This window comes from Macrobrachium nipponense, chromosome 37 (assembly GCF_015104395.2).
Source record: "Macrobrachium nipponense isolate FS-2020 chromosome 37, ASM1510439v2, whole genome shotgun sequence".
Lineage (NCBI taxonomy): Eukaryota > Metazoa > Arthropoda > Malacostraca > Decapoda > Palaemonidae > Macrobrachium > Macrobrachium nipponense.
Genome location: NC_061097.1, coordinates 40,035,708 through 40,061,264, shown reverse-complemented (window position 1 = coordinate 40,061,264; position 25,557 = coordinate 40,035,708). Strand labels below are relative to the sequence as shown.

Sequence of the window (25,557 nt, the reverse complement as noted above, 5' to 3'; positions counted from 1 at the left end):
TTTTATTGTTGCAAAGAAATGTTGCAAAATGATCAGGGAAAATGTTTGTGCTCTCCCCAGGTGACAGTAAGGGAGACATGACACAGCCCCCCACCTGCTGCAAATTGGTTTGTCCACCCTGGTTGGGTAGGGGTAGGTAGGTAGGTAGGGGAATGGTAGGGTAAGGGAGGCATCCACCCTCCTCCTGCAAATCTGTTTGTCCAGCCTGGGTGGGGGTGGGGTACATAGGGGATCGGTAGGGTGGGGTAGCAACATATATACAGTATATATATATAATATCTATATATATAGATATATATATTTATATATATATATATATATATATATATATAATATCTATATATATATATTTATTATTACCCTGTCGACAGTACGAACCTCTCGAAAAGGAATTTTGAGTTAAGGATTACTCCGAAGCAAACATTTCCCATATATGTGGCCTTCCTTATGTTTATCAAGTTTCTGCTTAGGTACAGAAAGAAATTTTAAAATCTGAGAAGCTAATATCATGATATCTTTAAAATATGTGTATCATATTTTTTCTTCCACTAGGATCTCCAGAACATTTCAGAAATGACTGAACTATTCCCATATATTTTTTCAGTTAATAATTTTTTCTAACAAGCAGAATTGTATTGTTATTTTTACAACATGCATACATCAACTAAACTATTTGTTTCTGCTTCATTTAGTGGAATTGATTCTGAGTTCTGAGGTGAAGAGTATCATCTATGAAACAATGACCCTAATTAAAATCCAGATCTGATCTTCAGGTAATCTCTCTGGTTCCTTAACAGTCCCGCCAAGAAAGCTTTGGCATTGGCATAAATCTTATTTGGCATAATGACATACCTATCCATGGTTTCTATCACTTTCATTGTCACCCTTAGGTCTTCTTGCCTAGCTATGATGGTACTCATATTGAAATCCTTACGCATGCGCAAGAACTTCAGAACTGCTAGGCCTACCTCTTGGTCTATCGTCTTCAAGCTCAAGTTAGTAAGGGTATCCATTGAGAAGTCCTCGCCGCAGGAGGAGCATTTGTTATCGCTGCGGTTAATGAAGTGAGAGCACTGGGAGCATTTCAGTTGGTAGTTGTCCGGGAGTTGATTGAAGGTTGGCCATCCCTCCGTGCAGGCTCTGCAGGTGCAGGAGAAGAGGTAGTTGTTCGTCAGGATTTCTTTCCTCAGAGAGGGGTTTTGAGTGCCATAGCCTCGCAGGTAACCTGTCGTGACCTCTTGGCCCGGTTGGATGAGCTGGATTGCCTGCATGATGCCCAGGTTTCCCTTGTTGCATGTGATCACAGCTTGGTCACAGGAGTGGTTGGCCAAACTCAGTGTTGGGGAGATCCACGATCCTATGTTCTGAATGTCAGGGGTTCCGTCTGCACCTGATGTCTGGTAGAAAAAAAAGGTGGAAGGAATCAATTCCAGTTTCAGAGAATATTTGCTATAAGATTGGCGCAGAGCTAATATACATAATAAAGTATTATTTTGAGATTAAATTCAAAACTAGACGCAAACATATAAACTTTTCCTACAAATTTCACGTAGTACTTTCTCGTATATAGTATTTTTTTTTACATAATGTCGAAGTGTGACATGTACAAAGCTCGTTTAAAATATTTTTTGTGGGGTTTGTGATGAGGTTTATATTCTAAATTGATATTACATAAGAGAGAAAAGTTAGGCCTACCCACCAGTAGTTCTCCATAGCGATGCCCGTTGGAGAGATCACTCATGATGTGATGGAAGAGGGCACTGCCAATCGCTATCGCATCCTCTTTGCTGGGTTCAAAAGGTTTCAGCGAATCATCGACAAAGTAACGCTGTGATCGGATAAGTAGCTTCGTCAGCATGAAGGCACCTGCGCAGATTGTGAAGAGGCTTCTAGAGTCCCTCTTCTCCTGGTTAGTAACCAGACAATAGACGGTTCGGTAGCTGTTCGAATCATAGACACCCTTTTCATTAAACCCAAGCGCTAAAGGCGATTTGCTGTCCTTTTCTGATCGAAAGTGAGCCAGAAGGTCCTTCACGGTTGCGAAGGGAAGCTTTGTAATGATCCTGTATGGAATGATGAGACAGGTGTTCATAGAGCCTAGGGCTGGTAGGACTGGGCACTCCAGGGAGTGCTGTCCTGAGAGTCCTTTTCCCCTGCATCCTTGACTGCAGAATACAACCTGAAATTCAGTAAGAATTGTAATCGCCTTTGTCACTTCTCTCATTTTCAACACCAGTTCAGTATATCCTATGATATTAAAAATCCAAGTGGATCTTGTTTGTCCTCCCCCAGGTGACAGTATGGGGGAATGGTAGGGGAGGAGAGATATCCATCCACCTCTTGCAAATCTGTTTGTTTGCCTGGGTGGGGGTAGGGTAGGTAGGAGATCAGGAGGGTAGGGGATACTGACATAAATAACTACGGAAATAAATGATAAATGAACTTGAGGCATTTTGACAAAAAATTGGAAAGTAATCCTTGCAGTGTATTCAGCTGATTATGACAAAAGAATTTAATTTCATAATTATTTTCTTTTGTAAAGAAGGACCACTTCAGCTGCATAGGTGGCACTTTGGAATTCTCATTGACCTATCAGTATAACTGAGTAATGGATGTTGAATTTTAATGAACACATCAAAGTAGGTATGTTGGTTATAGCAGATTCACATCAGCCATGCGTTTGATGTCTAGACCAGTCCCTTACGACGCTCCTGATTGGCTGTTGATAAACCATTCACAGGGCTGGAAACTCTCAGTCTCTCTCGAGAGTTCACATAGGTAGGATGTATGTTCCATCTATGCTGAGGTATACGTCTTTCAGGAGAGGTGAAACATACACCCTGCCTACGTGAATTCTCGAGAGAGACTGAGAGAGTTTCCAGCCCTGTGATTGGCTTACCAACAGCCAATCAGGAGCGTCGTAAGGGACTGGCCTAGACATCAAATGCACGGTTGATGTGAATCTACTATAGTACAGTTGTTAACGTGCTGGTCTCGGATTTCTCGGGCTAGCGTTCGCCTCGTCAAAGGGCGGATAATGAGACTGTCTACTAGTGGTTACTGCCATGGTAAGGGGTTGGGGTCACCCGGCTGACCTCAGCCCGAGAGGGCAGTAGTCTGGTGGAGGACTGAAACTACTAACATTAACTTAAAGAATATGAAAGAAAACTTTTAAAGCTCTTTACCATTGCATGTTTTCATTTTGATTCCAATATTACTACTCCCTACACTCCCTTAAGTTTAGACCTTCCTCTTGTTATCAATCCACCTACTTATTTAAGGGGAATCTAAATGTTTTCTTATTGAAGTTTAATGATATACTATATATAAACATACCCTTAAATCCATGGGTAAAAGGTGAGTGAAACTCGGGACTTTGAACAAGTACTTTCTTAGTTTATTTCTGCTTTCTTAAGTGTGAACTTGAGAATATAGAGACAAACTACAAAAGAACTTGTTCAAAGTCTTAAGTTTCACTCACCTTCCACTATGGATTTAAGGATATTCACAAGCACGTGTTCCTTCGTGCTACATTGGATACACAAAAAGCTATATACAATATATACAGACAAACACTCAACTACACTCACAAAGAACTCACAAGTTTGCATGATGGACAAGGCAGGGGCACAAGACACCTAGTGAAACAGGTGTTGCAATGAGTCTGCAGATACTGCTGATAAAGACACCTGCTGTGAACTTCCTCCACGACCAAGATCTCACCTGTGTAAGAATAAAAAGTATTGAAGAAATTAAATGCATTTGTTTTTAGCAAACAGAAAGTTTGTATTTGTTTGTATGGTGTTTTTACGTTGCATGGAACCAGTGGTTACTCAGCAACGGGACCAACGGCTTTACGTGACTTCCGAACCACGAGGAGAGTGAACTTCCATCACCAGAAATACGCATCTCTAACCCCTCAGTGGAACGCCCGAGAATCGAACGTAGTAGGCCACTGAGGCGCTGACATCTGTCGTAGAACTTTGCCTGAGTACCGGTGAATAATTATTTATTTGATTAAGTCGTAGAAATAAGAGAAATTGAGTATTGATGCAGTTTCCATCAGAAAATCTTATCTACATGAAAGTTTGCATTTCTAGATAATACAAAATTGACTTTCCATTCAACTAAAAATCCTTGTGTCGTTTGGGGTAGCCATGACAAACCCAGTTAGCTAATCTGTTGAACTTTAACAAAATTAATAAAAGATATTAACAATATTGATGGGTGTGCATCCTTAGATAAGATCTGCTACCACACTAGCTTCTGTTCCCACTGTCCTTATGACCAATCCTCTTCAAATTGCTTTCTTTGGAATCTGGTCAACTATTTCCCTTTTATTCTTGCATCTATTCCATAAACAAGCACTGCATAAGGAGTCTGATTTGAAGTTATCATTGGCACTCAAATATCAAATAAGATATTAATAGAACAAGGAAACACAAGTAGAGACTAGGAATATTATGGAACTTTGTATATGAAGATGATTAATGATTTCCATAGAAATTTTCAGGAATTAGAGCGATTTCTTCTTTTAGCCAAAAAGAAAATCCTGTTAGCTGGCAACTTTGAAAAAATACACATATCCTCTAGGTTATTGGGCTTATTTAGGATTTGAATAAGTGTACTTATCTGTAGTAAGATTACCACATGTAAGTGACAATGAATGAAATGTCTTGATGAGCTTTTCAGTTATATCTCATAGTCTCAGTCCATGAAACGAAAAAGAGGATATGGACTTAATCAACATTAACCTTAATAACACTTTGTCTCCACATACATCTTAGGTGAAATGTTATTCGTCTTCGCTAAATTTGATCTTCAATATCTAATTTTTTATTCACATCAAACAACTTAACTTTAGACTACTCAGTAAGGTCTGATGAATTCCTCACCTGGCAAAATTTCTTTTTGAGCTACAAGGTATCGACCAGCTGTAGGGCTGAATGCCACCTTTACAGAGCTACTCATGGCAGGCAAAGCTGGATTGCTGTCCGCCAATACGGGTGGGTTAACGGCATGATACATAGCCAGCCCCTCTGGCCGACTTTCTGAGCTATCCATGGCTGTGGTACAACCTTCTTTCCTTTTCACTAACTTATGCTGGAGTGATTCGGGGTATCCATACTGGAAGGCCCTCTCAATGTCATTCAGGCAATCTTCGTACTGTTTCAACTCGAAAAGGACAGCCGATCTATTTGCGTAAGCCAGAGGCAGAGCTTCGTAATCATTCTCGTCTGCCACATCTCCATTTTCGACTGTTTGGCTGTCAGTTTTCTCGCTTTCACTGTCCAGTGGTGGGTGAGGAGCAGCGAGGATGCTGAGGCTGTAAAGCTTCAAAGCTTCACTGAGGTTCTTCTTCTGGAAGGCCTTGTTGCCGTCTCCACGCAGCTTCTCCGATTCACTCTTGGATTTCCTAGAAGGTGGAACCTCTGGATCCAAACACGAATGAGCTTCCTCCAGACCCCAGAAGTGGGAGAACATATCCACAACACTGAACTTTCCGTGGAAGTTCTTTAAGATCTCTGATGACTTCTCTCCTCCATAGCCCGCCAAGAGCTTGTGGACTTGGTTGTCAATTCCTAGTGACTCTGCCATCTTAATTGTAAAGCAGTTGTGGTTCCTTGCTTATGGAGATACACCTGAAATATATGAGAGAGATTCATTCAGAAAGTTGACATAAACATATGAATGTTAATTCACCTCTTCCTTCTGCACATTTCATCTTTGTCTGATATTTTTCAATTTTTCACTTTATCTTTCTAAGCAATGTTAGTCCAAGTCTCTAGTCAATTAAAAACATTATGACTCTAAATTCACTTTATATATATCTTGACTATAAATTCGCTATAGTATATCTTAAGAGAATTTTCTGTTTCTATTTACTGATCCATCTGTGATATATGCATACCTTCATATTCCTAAATCAGTCTTTGGAAATTCACATTTTATATTTAAAATCATAATACAATTAAGGCTCATCTTCTCTGTACTTCAGATGTAGAATTTTAATTTTCTATTGTAGTGAAAACCCGTTATTTGGTTGGCAAGCATCTTCCTACTGAGCTGCTAGATTGTTATGCTCCACAGACGCATAACAATCTGGGTCTCTTTCCCTTCCTGCAAAATCTTCAAAGCCCTCTCAACAGTGGTACCCCTCCCACATGGGAGTCCTAAGGTTTGCAATAAGCCACTAACAAAAATAATATGAATAACTGAAGCTGATAGGGTTGCCTTGGCATAAATAAAAATTGCCAGGCATCAACTGTTTCTTTTTTATTAAATAAAGTAAAGTGTAACTGCTTTTGTACTGTGTGTTCTTAGTTCAGTCTTGTACAATTATCTGTACAATGTCAAGCAGCTGAAGATACCACTAGCATTTCCAGTTGACAAAATTTGCAAATTACTGTAATGTTGTTTGAGAGCAGTCTGGTGTTGATCAATAGTTTTATCATAAACATGATCACTACAGTGGTAATTAAGATCTCTGGAAAGACCTTATCTACCAATAACTGAAAAACAACAGTTATAACAAATACTGAATAACTAGCTCAAGTTGCAGGCTACTCGAGTAAGCCCAACTGCACTTAAATCTGGCTCAAAGTAACCAGCAGGAATCAGCCTCTAGCGTTATCAGCCAAGCTGTTCAATCAGCCCCTGTATAACCAGTTTAAGGAACCAGGCCTTAGAGTGATCAGCCAACAGTTAAACCAGCCTCTGCATAACCAGCTTAAAAGGTCTAGCCACTGGAGTTAGTAATAATGGTTGAAACATCCACCATGTCTGTTAAACCAAGGTTAAACCCACCATGTAAAGCTGTTAAAGACAGATGCTGGTTCAGTAGGTTATTCAGCTTATTAAACCAGTATCTGGAATTAGCAATCCAATAGTTGAACAAACCCCCGAGTAACTAGCTGCACGAACCAGCCTTTGAAGGTAGCACCCTAATGGTAGAATCAGACCTTGGTTAGAGAACTAGCCTTTGAAGGCAGCACCCTAATGGTAGAATCCAACCTTGGTTAGAGAACTAGCCTTTGAAGGTAGCACCCTAATGGTAGAATCAGACCTTGGTTAGAGAACTAGCCTTTGAAGGCAGCACCCTAATGGTAGAATCAGACCTTGGTTAGAGAACTAGCCTTTAAAGGTAGCACCCTAATATTAGAATCAGACCTTGGTTAGAGAACTAGCCTTTGAAGGCAGCACTCTAATGGTAAAATCAGACCTTGGTTAGAGAACTAGCCTTTGAAGGTAGCACCCTAATGGTAAAATCAGACCTTGGTTAGAGAACTACCCTTTGAAGGCAGCACCCTAATGGTAGAATCAGACCTTGGTTAGAGAACTAGCCTTTGAAGGTAGCACCCTAATGGTAGAATCAGACCTTGGTTAGAGAACTAGCCTTTGAAGGTAGCACCCTAATGGTAGAATCAGACCTTGGTTAGAGAACTAGCCTTTGAAGGTAGCACCCTAATGGTAGAATCAGACCTTGGCTAAGAGACAAGTCATTTTATAACAAGGTTGGGTAAACAGCTACTAGGGTAAATATTATAGCCAGTTTGTTTGTTTGTATGGTGCTTTTACGTTACATGGAACCAGTGGTTATTCAACAATGGGACCAACGGCTTTACGTGACTTCCGAACCACGTCGAGAGTGAACTTCTGTCACCAGAAATACACATCTCTGACCCCTCAGTGGAATGCCCGAGAATCTAACTCGCGGCCACCGAGGTGACAGGCAAAGACCATACCAACCACGTCACTGAGGCGTTATCATACCCAGTGAACACCTTGTTTAGACAACTTAAGAACCAGGTTTTGAAGTGGCACATATTTCACTTGGAAAATTCTAATTCATATTGGGCGTTTATTTTTGGCTACTTATGAAATTTTTTACCCAACTACTGTAGAATTATAAACTAATGAACTTTTGAAAGCTACTCTTTGAAAAATTGAATATAGTTTAACTTGGTGAACGAGATTCTCGATTCCTTTCAAATGGTTGCCATGTGTCTGACAGGTGTCACCACTCAAAATATGTATAACGAAGTAGAAGCTCTCCAGAAAGTAATAATAATAATATCGATACTAATCCAGCATTACCGCGTGATCTTCATCATTGAAATTTTAAAACAAAATCTTCCCTTTTTAACTAGGCTGAATTGTTCGTCTGATTTCGCTTTGTGAGGAGGGAAAGCTGCTTGCCAGTTCTTGTCACAGTATTCACCTTCCCTTTAAAATAGTTTAACGTGAAATCACAGTTAAGTAATGAAAGATTATAAATGATTGGCATCTTGAAATAATAAATCTTTTGAGTTTTTCTTAACCTGTGCACTTGTTTGATTGCCAATCAATGGTTGCGAATACTTTTTATATATAACAAGTTGTTATCACCAGCCATTCCCTATAAAAAGTGTATTTTAAGCTTATCAATTCCTGACATATTTATAGAAGTCTCAGTCTATCTCGTTAAACTTAGCTCGCTTTGATAGAAATTGTCACTCGTTTACGCGCTCTGCCGAAGGTAAGGGCAAAACGAACGGAACTTCTCTTAAATTTTAACAGACAATATGTTGCTTGCAAGCAATTTCCCAAAGAAATGATGCTTCCGCAATACGACAATGCTTTTAAGCATGGCTTTCTCGGTCAGTCACGGAGTAAAATGATGACTTAAATCTCTCACCTGAAGTTCGTGGATTTCTACAACGGCACGACAATCGCCTCTTTAGTCCCATGGATAACTTCAGTCACTTGCACAGAAGCATAAAAACGCTAGATTTTTCCGATATCTACACCATCACTACACTACGGAAAAAAGCGCTAGACCAACACTGACAAGCTCCACTCGGTGCCTGGCTGCCAGCCACGGCGGGGCTAGAAGTGCCGGCGAACATTTCTGTTTTCCGCATCCGACCTTAAAATACACAGACAAGAGACACGCACTGCTGTCAATGCCCAAGGAGGAAGTACTGACAGTCCTCCTCTAGAGGGCTACTGTGGTGGTGCAGCCGTTCTGCCACACCTCCATGAGTGATGGAGAATGCATTAGCATTATGAACTCTGAGTCTTAGGCCTATGTAGTCTGTAGTACCTATCGGGAAATGGAAACATATAAATGTTAGTTAATCCTTATTTTACGTATGTTTTTGTTTCGTTTTACGTGCATGCGTATATGCATGAGAGAGAGAGAGAGAGAGAGAGAGAGAGAGAGAGAGAGAGAGAGAGAGAGAGAGAGATGGAGTAATAGGGTAAGATGACTTGCCTATTTCAATTTGTTATTAAATCCATAATTCCAGCCGTAATGTCCCGGTTTCCCATTGAAATTTCAACCAATCCATTCGCCCCTTCTTCTATTACTGTCAAAACCTCATTCAAGGTTTACATAACCTTTTCCACAACTTGATTCTATAAATTCATTATACATTAGTGGGCCAATCTTCGAAAAATAGCCACGAATCCATTTTGACGAACCTATAAACACGATGCCCTCAGATTTCGATTTTCACTTTCGTCGATCTCTCGAACTGTGCTCGAGACGTTTCTCTTACTTCACTCTGCTGGGTTCTCGCTCCTTATTGTGACCCATTGCGTCTAATAGACACCGATGGGCACCTTGCTCTGACACCCAGGGTAGATAGTGTTCTATCAATCCTGGCGCTGGCTGAACCTTGCTTGATTTAACTTCAGTGACCGAGTGGGCAGCGCTGTCTATAGTTGCCTCGCTTTTATCTGGTGATATAGGGTTGACTGGTGGCGGCATTGAAGAGAAACTGCAGAGACTGGTGAAGGTCCACTGGCGACGACTTTGCGTCTTTTTAGGACTTTCTGTTTCTAGCAATCCTCTTAGATGGTTCGATGAGAACTGATTTTGTCTGTGATAAATTTTATGATAATTTTATGGACTGTTTACTTTTTCAATTCATATAGGAATAGAATTTAGGCCAAATACCAAGCACTGCAACTTATGAGGTCATTCAGCGCTGAAAGAAAAATTCAGAGTAGAAAGGTTTGAAAGATGTAACAGGAGGAAAACTCGTAGAAGGTGGATAGCAAGATGGAAGAAAGAGAATATGAAAGGAGGCACAGTAAAAGGAGCGAAAGGGGTTGCGGCTAGGGGCCGAAGGGACGCTGCAAAGAACGTTTTAAGTAATGCCTGCAGTGTATCGCGTGAGGTGCACTGACAGCGCTACCTCCTACGGAACCCATTATGTTATAGTGAAGGAAAAGTCTGCACACTTACAAATGTATGGAAAATGAAGACACGAACCTTTTAAGTACTGATTTGGATCTCTTCAATCAAGAACAAAATTGATATAAAACAGACAATTTACTGTTCTGAGAGAGAGAGAGAGAGAGAGAGAGAGAGGAGAGAGAGAAGAGAGAAGAATCATTTTGAACACGGTACCGTTTCTTGAGAGTATTATCAAAATAGACAATTTAATGTTCTCAGAGAGAGAGAGAGAGAGAGAGAGAGAGAGAGAGTATTATCAAAATAGACAATTTAATGTTCTCAGAGAGAGAGAGAGAGAGAGAGAGAGAGAGAGAAACCCGTTTTCTTAAGGGTATTATCAAAATAGACAACGTACTGTTCTGAGAGAGAGAGAGAGAGAGAGAGAGAGAGAGAGAGAGAGAGTGTGTGTGTCAGTCATATTGAACATGGCGGGCGCCATTGATGCGTAGTGGGTGTGTCAGTCATATTGAACATGGCGCCATTTCCTGGAGTTTTATTAAGTTTTGAAAGTATGGATTATATTATAATTATTTACCCAACATATCAACTCTGTCCCAGAGAACAACTTGTTAAGAAGAAGGAGAGAGGGGGGAAAAAGAATAGCAAGAAGACAGAAGTAGTATTAATAACAAAAGAGTAATAAAGAAGAAGAAGAAGAAGTAGAAATTAAGTTTATTTTTCCAACTCTTAAGTGCGCCATTAATTGGTACCAGGTTTAATATGAGTCGGTTTGTTTGCTCTATGGAACAGTTTGCCTGCATCTTGCAGTTGTGAATTCTTAATTTTCCTTTGCCTCATAACTGTTCATGTATCGCCATTTACTATAACTCTCTCTCTCTCTCTCTCTCTCTCTCTCTCTCTCTCTCTCTCTTTGTGGCATACAGTCTCCGAAAAGAATGGTTTCTCCATTGATATATAGCTGGATCACGGTTCATCCTCCTATCTCTCTCTCTCTCTCTCTCTCTCTCTCTCTCTCTCTCTCTGTAAGCTGATCTCCCTTTAGAACCCTCTGTTGTGTGTAGTTTCTTTCTCTCTCACTCTCTCTCTCAGCTGAAGATTCAGTCAAGGAAGAAAGAAGGAAATAATAATAAGAAGAAGATATAAACTTAAGAACAGAATCAAGTAGAAATGAAAATGACAATTTTTTTTCTGTGAAGAAGAAGAAGAAGAAGAAGAAGAAGAAGAAGAAGAAGAAGGAGAGGTGGGAAGAGAAGAAGAAGAAAAAGAAGAGGTGGAAATAGAGGAAGAAGAAGAAGAATTGGAAATAAGAGAAGGAAGAAAGAAGAAGAGAGGTGGGAATAGAAGAAGAAGAAGAAGCAGAAAGAAGAAGGGAAGTAATTGGGAAGTGAAAGAAGAAAAAAAAGAAGAAGAAGAAGAAGAAGAAGAAGAAGAAGAAGAAAGAAGTGAAAATAGAAGAAGAAGAAGAAGAAGAAAAAGAAGAAGAATAAGAAGTAAAAATAGGAGAAGAGGAGGAAGAAGAAGTGGAAACAGAAGAAGAAGAAGAAGAAGAAGAAAGAAAGAAAAAATGAAAATGGAAGAAGAAGAAGAATAAGAAGAAGTGGAAATAGAAGAAGATCAACTTAAGAACAACAGAATCATGTAGCAATGAAAATCACTTATTTTTCTGTTAAGAAGAAGAAGAAGAAGTAGAAGAAGAAAGAAGTGAAAATAGAAGAAGAAGAAGAGGAAATGGAAATAGAAGAAGAAGAAAAAGAGGAAGAAGAAGAAAGAGAAGAAGGAGAAAGATGAAAGAAAAAGCTGAGGGCATTACAGAGGTCCTTCGTTGCTCCACCTCGCGAAGATTACGGTCCAGTGATCCCCAGGTGATGGTGGACCGTTGGAGCCTGGGGGAGTGGGTAGGGAAGCGGGAGGGAGAAGGGAGAAAAGGGGGAGTGGGTAGGGGAAGGGGAGGGAGAAGGGAGAAAAGTAGGGGAAGGGGCTGGTCTGGTTAGCTGTACACTCATAGTTTAGCTCTTTCTAGAACGACTCCATTTTATCTCTGTGTTTGGATATGTTCCAGAGGTCCACGTCAGTCCTCCTGCTCCTTTTCACATCGTACGACAGTTAGGGTACGCCAGGGGTAAAGCCCTGTGCTGGCATAAGGCCGGCTTAATATATATATATATATATAGTATATGTATATATATATATATAGATATCATATATAATATTATTAATATCTATAACTATATATATATTATATATATATCATATATAATAGTATCTATAAATATATATGGATATATATATAATATATATATATATATATATATATATATATTATATATATATATATATATATTATTCTTGCAAAATATCAATATCAACGACCAAAAAATCAAGTCCGATAGATTTCTGCTTGACCGACCGCGAGTGAGATAGAGGTATATAGAATCTCGTTGAATCTATTGAATTTATATATGTACGAAGATTTTAGAATTGAGAGTTTTGCAACTTAATGCAAGAGTAAATTCTAACGGCACTAGAACGCGGAACATTTTCTGCTCTCTCTCTCTCTCGCTCTCTCTCTCTTCTCTCTCTCCTCTCCACTGGTAGATAATAGTCGAAGTGTTCATTAAGTCTCGGATTTAGTGAAGTTATCGACTCAGCGGAATGAAATGGAACATAGTGTGATAGTGTGATGGTCTGCCATGTTGAATTTGGGCTAGAGTTTTGAAGAACGCAAACTCTCTCTCTCTCTCTCTCTCTCTCTATCTCATATATATATATATATATATATATATATATATATATATATATATATATATATATATATATATATATAGATATATATATATGGAAACAAATATAATATAATGTATACACACGCACGCACACATAGTATTTTCAGTTCAAAAATATGGTGTAAAAAATCTAATAAAATGATAGATATTCTTGAAGCCTAAGGAGAGAGAGAGAGAGAGAGAGAGAGAGAGAGAGAGAGAGAGAGAGAGAGAGAGAGACAGCTTACAACCACAGCATTATCAACGAATGTATTTCATTTCATTCCACGGGTCAATAACTCCATAAAATGATAGAGTTTATGGATACTTCGTCTTTTATCAATTATGGACAGATTTTCCTTCGTCATTTTGTGATTAAATCAGAAAAAAAGGAAATTGAATCAGGCCAGAGATTTTCAAATTTCTAAAAGTTCATGTATAGATTGAACGACCGCCTATAAACTATCTATCACGGGTGCGGACATATCAACTATAACGCCATTTGACGTAATTTTGTTATTGTTAACTTTGTTAACATTTAACATGTACTTCTATACACTTAGATATGGTCCAAGAGGCTAACTATTAACAGAATCGAACAGGGAAGCTAAAAATATTGTAAATAAAAAAAATAATTTACAGACTTATAACGTTTTATACATACATACATATATTAGGGCTTGTGCCTTGTATGATAAGGCGCCCTATGAGGTAATGTTAGACTAGCGATAATCTATACGCTAAGTCGGTTGGTATTGCACTTCCATCTTCAATGGAGTGTCTGGGGTTTTGTAGATCACTTACGAAGTCGGTATTATCTTTACGACGATGTGTTAAACTCATGGTTCGGTGAGGTTCTTGTAGAAAACACTAAGTATAAAAAATTATATATTCTTCTGAAGTTTTACATGGTGAAGATCAGATATGATTGTACAAGTCTTCTAATAACGATAGCTTGATTGCTTCTGCCAATGATGATGGCTAATCCTATTCCTCTACATGATAAAGCTTAGGTAAAGAGGTACAGGTCTTCTAATGACGATAGCTAACTCTGTTCTCCTCGTCTACCCTCTCTGTTACAAGTTATGAAGGAATAGACAGTAGTTCGAACATATGAACATACATACCAATGACATAGTTTCATACGAACACACAATCAAATGAGACACGCTACAGATCACGTAGGCCGTTTGAATCATAGGTCGGGGTAGTTGTCTCAAGCAGGGAGCTTGGACTGTTTCAAAACAAATGAATGACCACAGATGACGGCATGTCAACTTAGCCTACATACTTATTGTATACGTCATCTTTAGCGTCTCTAGTCTGATCACATTCCTGCAAGCAATCTGGTTGACCTCTTTAGTTTTAGACTTTTATATATATGGACTAACATTCCATATTTTTATTATGTAAACACTTACATTAGCTCGGTCAGCTACCAAAACCAGCTACTGAATATTACTCAAACTTGACTTGCATTTGACTTATAGGAGTGTGATACAGACACTATGTGAATATATATAAAAAAGTAAATAAAAATTCATGGTGTACATAAATTGATTCAAGTAATAAAATATAAAACAATGATATTGGTAAATAATAGTGATCACGTGCTATATAATGATACAGTTTTTCACTTCATCTCTTTAAGATACTTATGCTACAGAAAATACTAATGTACTCTGATAATTGCATAGAATGAAGATTAACATGATAAAAATCATATTTTAACTGATAAAAAATTTCATATATGAATTGATAAAATTATTAATGTTTATGCTGATTGATTCGTTGATTTTTATGCTAAATGTTATATATCTGATTCATTAATCAATATACTAACTCATATATAACTGCAGATATTGGTAAGATAAAAGGTAACATATTGATTATAGGCTACCTGATTTGTTTATACATATGTATATGGATTCATATAATTATGATTAATATATGTGCACTTTAAATAGATTCCTATTGCGTACACGCAAAGATATATTTAGATTCTGTTATGTATGATCATTTATATAATAGATTCCTATTGCGTACACGCAAAAAATATATTTAGATTCTGTTATTTATGATCATTTATATAAGAGATTCCCAGTGCGTACACGCAAAAAATATATTTCGATTCTGTTATTTATGATCATTTATATATATAGGATACATGATACTTTATATATATATAGGATACATGACCGAGGTTATATTACTTCACTTTTAACTAGCTTTCGAACCACTTTTCGTCCATTACACAGTTCCAGACAACCACCTTTAGCCAAATGAAACGGCCTTTTTCAATGGTTAAAACAAGGGGAAAATTTGCCTGGGCGGGTCCAACGTTCTATTTTTGCGCTCATACTTATTCTCTGCATCCTAAGCTACACGATTACGTTCGCGATGAATAAAAAAAACATCCCCAGCACGAGTCCTTCGCCAGCAAAGTAGAGTTGAATATCCTTCAGGACGTAATTGTCGGAAGTATGTCCCTTTTGTAGTCGAATTCCGACAGCCGCTGGAGCGTTCCGCATGAAAACGAGATTAACGACGAGATACGGTGTCGGTCGAAGAAGTCCATGAAATTCCTTTCACATTGTAGGCGGTTGTTACTTGACTGTAGTCGTCCGCTGCGACGAACGATTTTTTGAAGTTGCGATGTGAAACTCTCGTACCGCAGGATACTGTAACCAGGTTCCATTAATCAGCCTGCAAGTGAAATTATACTTGTCACAAGGGCAAAGTAAATTCAGACGACATCCAAATACAGGGGAGGGAAGAGAGCCATTTAGACCAGACTTAACCCACATGAATTCGCTGATATTTTGGAATTCAAAAGAGTCCGCTGTACAAACTTTTTTATCCATGGCATTAACAATGAGTGAACCTATCCAGGTCTATGATGACTGTAAAAATATCCATAATTATAACAAATAACAGATATCAATACAAATCCCAAAGAAAATTCGATATTACTGGTAGTAAATTACTAGACAAAGAAGTGAAAAATGGAGCTATTTGTAAGATTGCCAGGCAGCATAAGAGTCAAAGAGAATATTAATCATGATTCTATGTGCCCTAACAAAAGTTTCATATTCAATTTTCTCGTGCGCATCCTCTGAGGTTAATTTTTTTAAAAACTTTATTAATAGGTAGGAGATGCAACGAAAAAAAACCCACTATGTAACTAATTTCTAAATAAACTTTGGGTTTTCCAAGAAAATGTGACATTTTCCCATGAATGTTTTACTTGAATTGTAATAGGCTAATGTTGCAAGTAAATATTTCATATATACATATCTTGATACTTCTAAATGTCTATGAGGTTCAGAAAAAATTAATTCATTTTGTTGTTAAAGAAATTCTATTTGCTTATTTTGTTATTAATTTTAAAATGATTGCAACTCCTTAGCTAAAGTTGCATTGCACACACCGATAGACACTTGTACCTAACGTCTGCCTTGCCCATGAGAAGTTCGGGCTAAGCATTCCTTTCTCCAGTCAATCTGCTTTTGCAAGCAGAGACGACACACAGATGAAACCTGTGTAAGCAGATTATTGAGGTTAAAAGGAACAAATGCTGATACGGCAATGATGACGTCGTCACTTGGCAGGAGATTGCTCTCAGCCAGCTAAGAGTTACGTTACTTGCTGTAACAAATACGACTTTAGGATAATTTTTCTGTTTTTTTTAATACTCGACCCACATGAGAAGAATGTCTGAAAAAAAACAGTACCAAAATTGAACAATTCCTATTAGTTTATGTTGGAAAACTGCATGATTATGTTAAATTAAATATTCCTTATTGAACTAATGAAAAATGTTTCCATACAAATTCTATATATATTATTAGCCCTGTATAAGATTCATATAGGATTATTTCATAGATAACATTTTCACTTCTAGACTTCCTGACTTTAAAATCTCTTTTATTTTATTTCTTTTATTTATTATTTATTTTATTTATTATTATTTTATTTATTTATTTATTTATTTAATTTTTTTTTTTCATTGACTACGAATATAAATTACCGGGACAGACAATATGTCAGTAGGTTTTGATATGCGTTTGAACTTTTAGCTTATTTGTCATTACTAAAGTGTTAAGTTAGAGTTCAAATCTTTACGCATATATATGGTTACGTTTTGCTTATTGATTTTATCGTGATTCCTTTTTTTTATTATAATTTGTAACCCTTCCGACTTCTTACGGAGTGTATTATATTGACTCCACTTGTATCCATATTTATTTTATTTTATATTTATATTTATTTATTTATATTTTTTTATATATTTGATAAATTAATGGTTGGCTTGAATGTGGAAAAGTGTTCTAGCGACGTACCGTATAAGGCTACTTGCGGCATCAATTCTATAGATACAAGATATATATGATAAAGGTATTTAAAAACCGCCGCGAGAACCGCTATAATCCAGTTCGGATCCAACATCACGAGTTGTAACTCGTAAGACATTGACACTTCCTATTTAATTATCAGTTATTCTACCAAACCGATTGCTCTGGGTGATAAAATATATTATTGGTTTTCCTAAGGAAAGGAATTCACACAACGTGTTAAGGAGATTATTATTGATTTACACCACCCGAGTCACAGATTATTATGTGTGAATTCCATATTTACTGATTTAGCACTCATAAATATTCGTAACGCACTCAATTGCGGTGTTTGTTTTTAGTGCTATTAATTCTATATAACGTGTCAAGGAACTATTAACACTAAGAAGTGTTTATCCTCTGTCAGACTCGTAATTCTGTTAATAATTCTACGTATATTCTTTCAAGGATTGATTTGGCACAGGATAGGCTCCTAAACTGACAGGTGTCTTAGTGTGTCCTTGTTTTCATGACACGTGTTACAATCAGTTATGTGCTTTTTATATCTGTAAGCATTGTAGGCCAGTAAAACATGGATTTGGCTTTCTGTGACATAGTAGGGAACCCTGGATGACGGAATGCAACCAGTTTATAACGATTGGTATGAAAGAGATTATTACTAATACCTGGTCGTTAGTCATCCGCTGTGTTCTTCGGGTTTTCTCATCACAGACCTACATATAATATTATTTATTTGATTACATTATTCTGATTACACATACTTTAAATATACTTTTGCTTTAGGGTTTCTGCTCGAAGTGTTTATTGTTTTTTGCCTAGCCACTGACCCTGTTTCCGTTCGAAGTGTTTTATTGTTTGGTGTTTATTGTTTTGCTTATCACTGTTGACTCTTGCTTTGTTCAGTTTGTAACAGTTCTGCGCTCCGACCCAGATATTCAATGCTCGCGATCTCTTGGGTTAAGGAATTTTCTTGTTTAGATACGGTTTTTAACAATAGGCACGGATGTTTCTATATCTTTTAGTCCAATTAATGGTTCTTTGCTGTATGGTGCGGGATTGCGGGATAATGCGTCAGCTATGATATGCTTTCCCAGGTAGATATCTTATCTTGGCTCCAATAACCTGAATGATCATTTGTCACCGAGTTCCTTTTGGACTGTGATTAAAGCCTTTGAAAAACTCGGTAAAGGACTCATGTTCAGTAAGGACTTTATCAGGATAGCCATAGATTATGAACTTAAAATGTACTAGTGTTAAAGATACCTAGCCCTTCCTTGCTATTACTGCATATTTACTTTCAGAGGGCTTTAGTTTACGTGAATAAAAAGCTATAGGGAAGAACTGTTTATCATATGACTGAAGTAATACCCCTCTTACCCCTTGGTCTGAGGCGTCTGTTGCAATAAAAAAAAAATTCCTTATTTAAATCAGGGATTTTTAAGTTAGGTAAGCTGCATTATTCCGCTTTTAAGATATCGAACGCCTGTTGATGCTTGTTTTAAGATATAATCAATCCTACTACGCTCTTCTTCGTAAGATCTGTTAAAGGAGCTGTCATGATTGAAGAGTTACATATTTACATACGATTGTAATACCCACTACAGCGCAAAAGTGCTGTATCCCCCTTTTACGTTAATAAGTACCGGAAAGTTATGAATAGCCGACACCTTACCATGGACTACTTTTAAGACCTTGACCAGACACATAAAACCTAGATAAACATGTTCGGTTTTAAAAAACTCACATTTAGATATTTTACTCTGAGATTATTTGTCTTTGTCTCTGTAGCACTAGCTCTACTTTATGTGAATGTACTTCTAAGGTATTAGAAAAGATTACAAGATCATCCATATAGGCATGTAGGTTATCCCCTAAAGTCTCCAAACACTATATTGTAATTGGGCGCAACGTAAGCCGGAGGCATACGTAAAAAATTGATAATGTCCCTGGGTGTGCTGAAAACGGTGTATGAGGTACAATCACTTAGGTAATGGTATCTGGTAAAAGCATTTAAGTAAGTCCAAGTTGGTGAAAAAAAATTTATTCTAACCTAACAGAGATAAGATGTCGTCGGTACATCGCACTGGAAACTATCGGAAGTCGTTTCCTTGTTTAAGCGACAGTAATCTGCGCAGATACGCCAAGTCCGATCTTTTATGGCATGACGTTTGAGGGAAAAATTATATGGGCTTATTTGATTTCCTAATGGCTCCTATTACTAACATTTTTCAACTTCGTCATTTATCTCTATTTTAAATTTCATTGAGAATCTATACGAAGGTACGTAAATAGCTTTATGTTTGTCCTTAGACCGTGTTTTGTTTTCAATGACATCCGTTTTTTCTCCCAGAGATCACTCGCTAGTGGAGAAACTTCCTGGTATTCAGGTAGAAGATAAAAAAAAATTCTGCTGAATCACCTCTGCTTGAATGACTTTACGGATATTACTTTAGATAGATTATCAGAGAGATTCATCCACGACTGGTTGGGCGTGATTAAAAATTAGCAACAATAAAAAATGCGATATTTATAACTTCCGTATCCACGATATGTATACTTTTAGGGCTTTGTTCGCGGAAATCGTTATATTTCAGAGTGTCGGGAAGGATTAAAATTTCATTTCCCAGCAAAGTCTTTTTACACGCACTAAGACATTCGAGGGTGCATGCTTCTCGAGATTTTGCGTGCAAAGTGCGACTGTGGTTGTGGGAGAATTCTGTTGGGTCATTTGAACAATGTTACGATTTATGAGACAAATGTATAGTTCCTTTATATAAGTTATTATTTGATTAACTGTCTCATTTTTGTTCAAACGGATTTTAATATGTTTGAAGGTTTATAGGATTTTCCTTTGATAAACACGCCTTATTTTGCAGGATGTAAGATAATATTTTGTATACCCCTAGATGGATCTTACAATTACACTACATACAGATCAACGTTTTTTATAACTATAGAGGTATCTGTAAACGCTCGCTTATCCGGACTTCTCATTAGGGAAGTTCGAACAACAGACGGTGAGTCCGTAAATACTGGTAATTAATTGTACTAAAGGAATAAATAAGATATTCTAATTTTTACGGCGCGTACAGTCGGGCTTAATCCACCATATTTATTATAACTTAATGTATTAAAATTACTAGAACCTGCTCTGATTACTTGATACTGTCGTGTGATGCATAGGAAAAATCCTTTTTAGTTCAAAAAGATATCGGTATGTATGAACCAACATCGCTTTTCCCCACTCTGCTAGAGTCGCTTATTGTGTGGAATTTGCTTCGCTTTGAAAACTCGGCAGATTTAACTAACCTTGACCGCTTGACTAGGTGACACAGTCACCGAGTTTGCTTGTTTGATTCTGAACGGGCTACTGTTTCTATTTCTTTTTGTAATAATTAGGATCCTTCTCTTTATTACCATCGGCAACGTATTGTGTGTTTTTAGCATTATGTTGCTGGTTACGTATAAAGCAATGAATGATGAACTATTAGGAACTGAGCGATTACTAATAAGACAAGTTATCACTACTGCATACAATTTTAACTGTTTGTACTTCATTCTTTGCTAAAATTTGAAATAGTGAGGGATCCTGGTCAGCGCATTTAGCCTGATGAAAGTTTTTTACAGACATGTTATTCCTTGCAATCCAGCCATATTTTAAAGTGAGTTGAGTCATTGAGGTTCGATATTTTATATAATAACTCAAAAAACTCAAGGCTAAAACTGCGATCGGGACTTGCAAAGGAGCATTTATTGTCATGACCCGAAATAGTGTTACCTCTAATTTATCTAGATTTGTACGGGTGTTCCACTTGTTTTTTGTGTGTTTTTCTAATCACTACGGTGTCTTAACGACCCTATCCATGCATCTGTATAAATACAGACGTCCACTGCGTAAACGCATATTCACTGTTTAATATGATTTGTCACGTAAGGGATTAATAATCACCCAAAATGATAAAATTAACATAGTATATGATTATGATATTTCAGTAGAACTTCTGGAAACAGACACTCAAAGATAAAAAAAAACTCGCAGTAGCGAAATCTCAATGATGTAGATAATTTCTGTAAAAAAGTAAGATTAAGAATGTCTCGTAACTTCAGCACAGGAATAACGAAATTCGACCTGCAAAGGAAACACTCAAAGTTACTCCAAATGAATAAAAAATTGTACTTAGCTTGCTTTTGTGGGAAGTCACGGTGTTCCGATAACGACACACGGCCTTGGTCCTCCTTCTCTATTTAGCGGATGACCTGGTTTGGCTTCAGTTTCCCCCGTGGCGCGTTGTTTCGATGATTCGAGCCCTTGAAAGATCCGATGCTGCAGACGCGTTCGGTTTGTTTCTTGAAGTTCCGGAAACGCTCACTAACGATGTTTTCTTGAATGATTCTAATGAGAGACGAAGCTTGCGTTGTCGTAAGAAAAAGACACGTCGGTTTTGTTTCTTGAAGTTATTCACTAAACGATGATACTAAATTGGTTGAAGAATCTGTTGCTTTCGTCGTCGTTGAAGAGTTCTTATTGTTTTCTGAAGTCGCTTACTAACGATGATACTAGGTTGCTTGAAGAATCTGCTGCTTCCGTCGTCGTTGACTTCTTATGATACATGATTTATTATTCTGATTTTTCTTCGTAGGACGTTGTAGAGTTCTTCTGGTACGCTGGCCACCAATATTAGGGCTTGTGCCTTGTATGATAAGGCGCCCTATGAGGTAATGTTAGACTAGCGATAATCTATACGCTAAGTCGGTTGGTATTGCACTTCCATCTTCAATGGAGTGTCTGGGGTTTTGTAGATCACTTACGAAGTCGGTATTATCTTTACGACGATGTGTTAAACTCATGGTTCGGTGAGGTTCTTGTAGAAAACACTAAGTATAAAAAATTATATATTCTTCTGAAGTTTTACATGGTGAAGATCAGATATGATTGTACAAGTCTTCTAATAACGATAGCTTGATTGCTTCTGCCAATGATGATGGCTAATCCTATTCCTCTACATGATAAAGCTTAGGTAAAGAGGTACAGGTCTTCTAATGACGATAGCTAACTCTGTTCTCCTCGTCTACCCTCTCTGTTACAAGTTATGAAGGAATAGACAGTAGTTCGAACATATGAACATACATACCAATGACATAGTTTCATACGAACACACAATCAAATGAGACACGCTACAGATCACGTAGGCCGTTTGAAATCATAGGTCGGGGTAGTTGTCTCAAGCAGGGAGCTTGGACTGTTTCAAACAAATGAATGACCACAGATGACGGCATGTCAACTTAGCCTACATACTTATTGTATACGTCATCTTTAGCGTCTCTAGTCTGATCACATTCCTGCAAGCAATTGGTTGACCTCTTTAGCTTTAGACTTTTATATATATGACTAACATTCCATATTTATTATGTAAACACTTACACATACACACATATATATATGCATATATATATTTCATATATATATACATATATATATAAAATATATCATACTTATATCTGTCTATATGTATATAAAAAATAAAAATATAAAAAATAAATAAATATATATATCTATATTATATATATATTATATATAGTATATATATCTATATAGTATATATAGATATTATATATATATATATATATATATATATATATATACCATATATATATATATACAGATAGGGAGAGAGAGAGAAGCATATCAGGATATACAAGTAAATTAAACACAGACGATCTCTCCAGGCAGTGTTTGGAACTTGGGTACAAAAGACATCCATTAGGGAGTGGCTGTAACGGTGGTGAGTATCCGGTACAGAACTTAACTGAAATACCGCTTCCTTGTCACGTTCGATTTCAGCCATTGCTACGCGTCCACGCACCGAAAGCAAGCAGAGGCGCGCATGAGCGCACGCGTACCAATGGTATTTAATGCTGGTTTTCAGTTAAGAACATTTTATATACCAATAACCTCCAAAATTTAATGAGGTTTGAGCAACAGGTTCTATTCACACCAAGATACGATAGATATAATATTACGAGCTGGAACTTACCTTTACAAGACAATGGCAAAAGTTATATCGAGCACAAGTAGAAAATGCGTAATAGAATTTTCTGTACAACGTATAATGCTGTATACGCCGCACCCCATTAAACTTTCAGCCTAGGCCCGGTGGTGTGGCCTGTCCTGTAGCGTTGCTAGACGCAGTATCGTGCCTGACCTGAACCTTAAATATAATATAAATTACTGAGCCTGGAGGGCTGTAATTTGGTATGTTTGGTGACTAGAGCGTGGAGGATCGACATGCCAATTAGCAGCCCACTAGCCTCAGTAGGTTTTAAGATCTGAGCGCGAAAAGAAAAAGTGCGGACGGACAGACAAAGCCGTCACAATAGTTATCTGTGACAGTAAACTGAAAATTGTGGCCAAAATCGTCAATTCACTTGTGTTATTGAGGTTGTAACCACAATCTTTTCTGGTTTATTCTTTGTATGTTAAATTAGATAGTATTGGATTCAGTTCTGGGTGATGGCAGCTAAGAAATGCCAGTTTTTGCTCACTCATAAATTGCCGTTATTTTTTTTTTGTAATATTCTCGAAATATTAATTAACACGCAATAAGATTCAGGTACTTCCACCCTTTCACAGATACATTTATATATTCATGAGAAAGATCAATCAAGGAAAGCAGAGAGAAAAAGCTGAATAACGAGACAGAGAAAGAAAAACGAATTATTTGGAAGGAGAGCGGAAGAGTTCTTTGGTAAGTGGAGGATAATTCGCGAGCACTTATTATAGCGTTGTTTGGCGGTTTCCTAGGCTGCGCGAAGTTACGGCATAACAAAATGTCCACTGATTAACCTTTTACCCGTCTAATAATAATGATGATTGCTAATGTACAATACCATGGCTTTGGTAGCTTAAGATTTATGCCCCAATTTCGCTTTGTTTCATGTGGAGATGGAATTCTTGGTAAAATGTTTCGCAAATATTGGTTACAAAACCAATTTGGTCTTTAAACGCATTAGGCTATTTTCTGGGAGTTGTTTACTAGTCGCAAAGTGCTAGTTGTTACAGTTCCTAGTTTTTTTCTTTATTGGAAATTGCCTAACATTGGTTAAATTATATATATATATATATATATATATATATATATATATATATCTATATATATATATATATATATATATATATATATATATATATATATACGCACATATGAAGACTTTGAATATTCAAGGACCTGATGAGATTACACTTAAGACAGTGAGGTATTGTGATGAAATTGTAAATGAAAAATTGAAAATTTATCGAAGTTAAAAACGAACCGAACAAAAACAAACCCAATTCTTACCATTTTTGGAAGGGTGAGTTAAAATCTTATTATACAGAAATCATAAGAATGACAATTCCACACTGCAGTGAGCATAAGTTTACTGTTTCGACCCGATGAGTTCTATCAGATTTGGCTTACATCAGTGGACCGGATCACGGCAATAATCCATACCTGCAAAATAAATAAAATAAAAAAGTTTTAAAAATCGCATTAACAGACGTGAGTTGTAGCAAATTACATTTTTTGGAACGCTAACAAAGAATTTTTTTTTTTTTTACTTTTATTCAAAATTAATAAAAACTCTAATATTTACAGCATTTCAACAATTAAAATGTTGCACACATGATTTTTTGTGTAACAATTTTCTTAAACTTTTTAGCCATACAAAATTGATACATAGACTTCACATAATTAGCAGATGAATTAAGCATGATTTAATTTATAATAAAACTAGAATATTCGAAATGAGATTTATATTGTTCAAAGCACTTTAAGATAAATATAATTTGTTTTTTACTTAATACTTTCATCTTTTTTTATAATAACTAATTTTATTGATTTAAATAAATTACGATGTATATACAATATTACAAATTGTAAGGATTATAAATGCATATTGTCTAAATAATCTTTAAATAAAAGTAAAAAATATTTAAATAAAAAAGCAAGTAACGTGTTTTTTTTATCCTATGATACAAAACAGCCATTTCTTCTTTCAAACACTTATGGAAATATTAAATAATTAGGTTTTTATAGATTTTTAACTAGCTACTAGTAACATAACCTTACAACTACATGTAAACATTTGTACGGGATATTTAAAACTGCATTTACTTTTATAAACTCTCGTCTTAGGCCCCGTCCACACGGTCGAGCTTTGGTCGACGAACTTTGTCCGATGTGACGTCATAAGCGGAGAAACAGCGAGAAAAGTC

At 36.9% G+C, this 25,557-nt stretch overlaps 1 protein-coding gene across 2 annotated transcripts; it reads right to left on the bottom strand.

Annotated features, from left to right (window-relative positions):
• Positions 1–366: 366 nt before the first annotated feature.
• Positions 367–24,786, bottom strand: LOC135209173 (SET and MYND domain-containing protein 4-like). Of its 2 annotated transcripts, none has more exons than XM_064241852.1 (5): positions 24,641–24,786; positions 4,896–5,642; positions 3,602–3,723; positions 1,700–2,179; positions 367–1,397 (listed from the first exon to the last, which is right to left on the bottom strand). In XM_064241852.1, exons 2-5 carry the CDS (start codon positions 5,596–5,598, stop codon positions 750–752), a joined length of 1,953 nt encoding a protein of 650 aa, XP_064097922.1. In that variant the 5' UTR covers positions 5,599–5,642; positions 24,641–24,786; the 3' UTR covers positions 367–749. The 2 variants fall into 2 exon arrangements, with proteins under 2 accessions (XP_064097922.1, XP_064097921.1); XM_064241851.1 differs by lacking the exon at positions 24,641–24,786 and adding an exon at positions 8,678–8,915.
• Positions 24,787–25,557: the final 771 nt, after the last annotated feature.

What these genes read in the sequence shown, in the direction of transcription:
- LOC135209173 (XM_064241852.1), bottom strand. Translation starts at nt 5,598, where the DNA reads ATGGCAGAGTCACTAGGAATTGACAACCAAGTCCACAAGCTCTTGGCG. An exon ending in TCAAAAAGAAATTTTGCCAG is followed by an intron (nt 3,724 to 4,895) that starts GTGAGGAATTCA and finishes ATTCTTACACAG; the next exon opens with GTGAGATCTTGGTCGTGGAG. An exon ending in ATCGCTATGGAGAACTACTG is followed by an intron (nt 1,398 to 1,699) that starts GTGGGTAGGCCT and finishes TTTTTCTACCAG; the next exon opens with ACATCAGGTGCAGACGGAAC.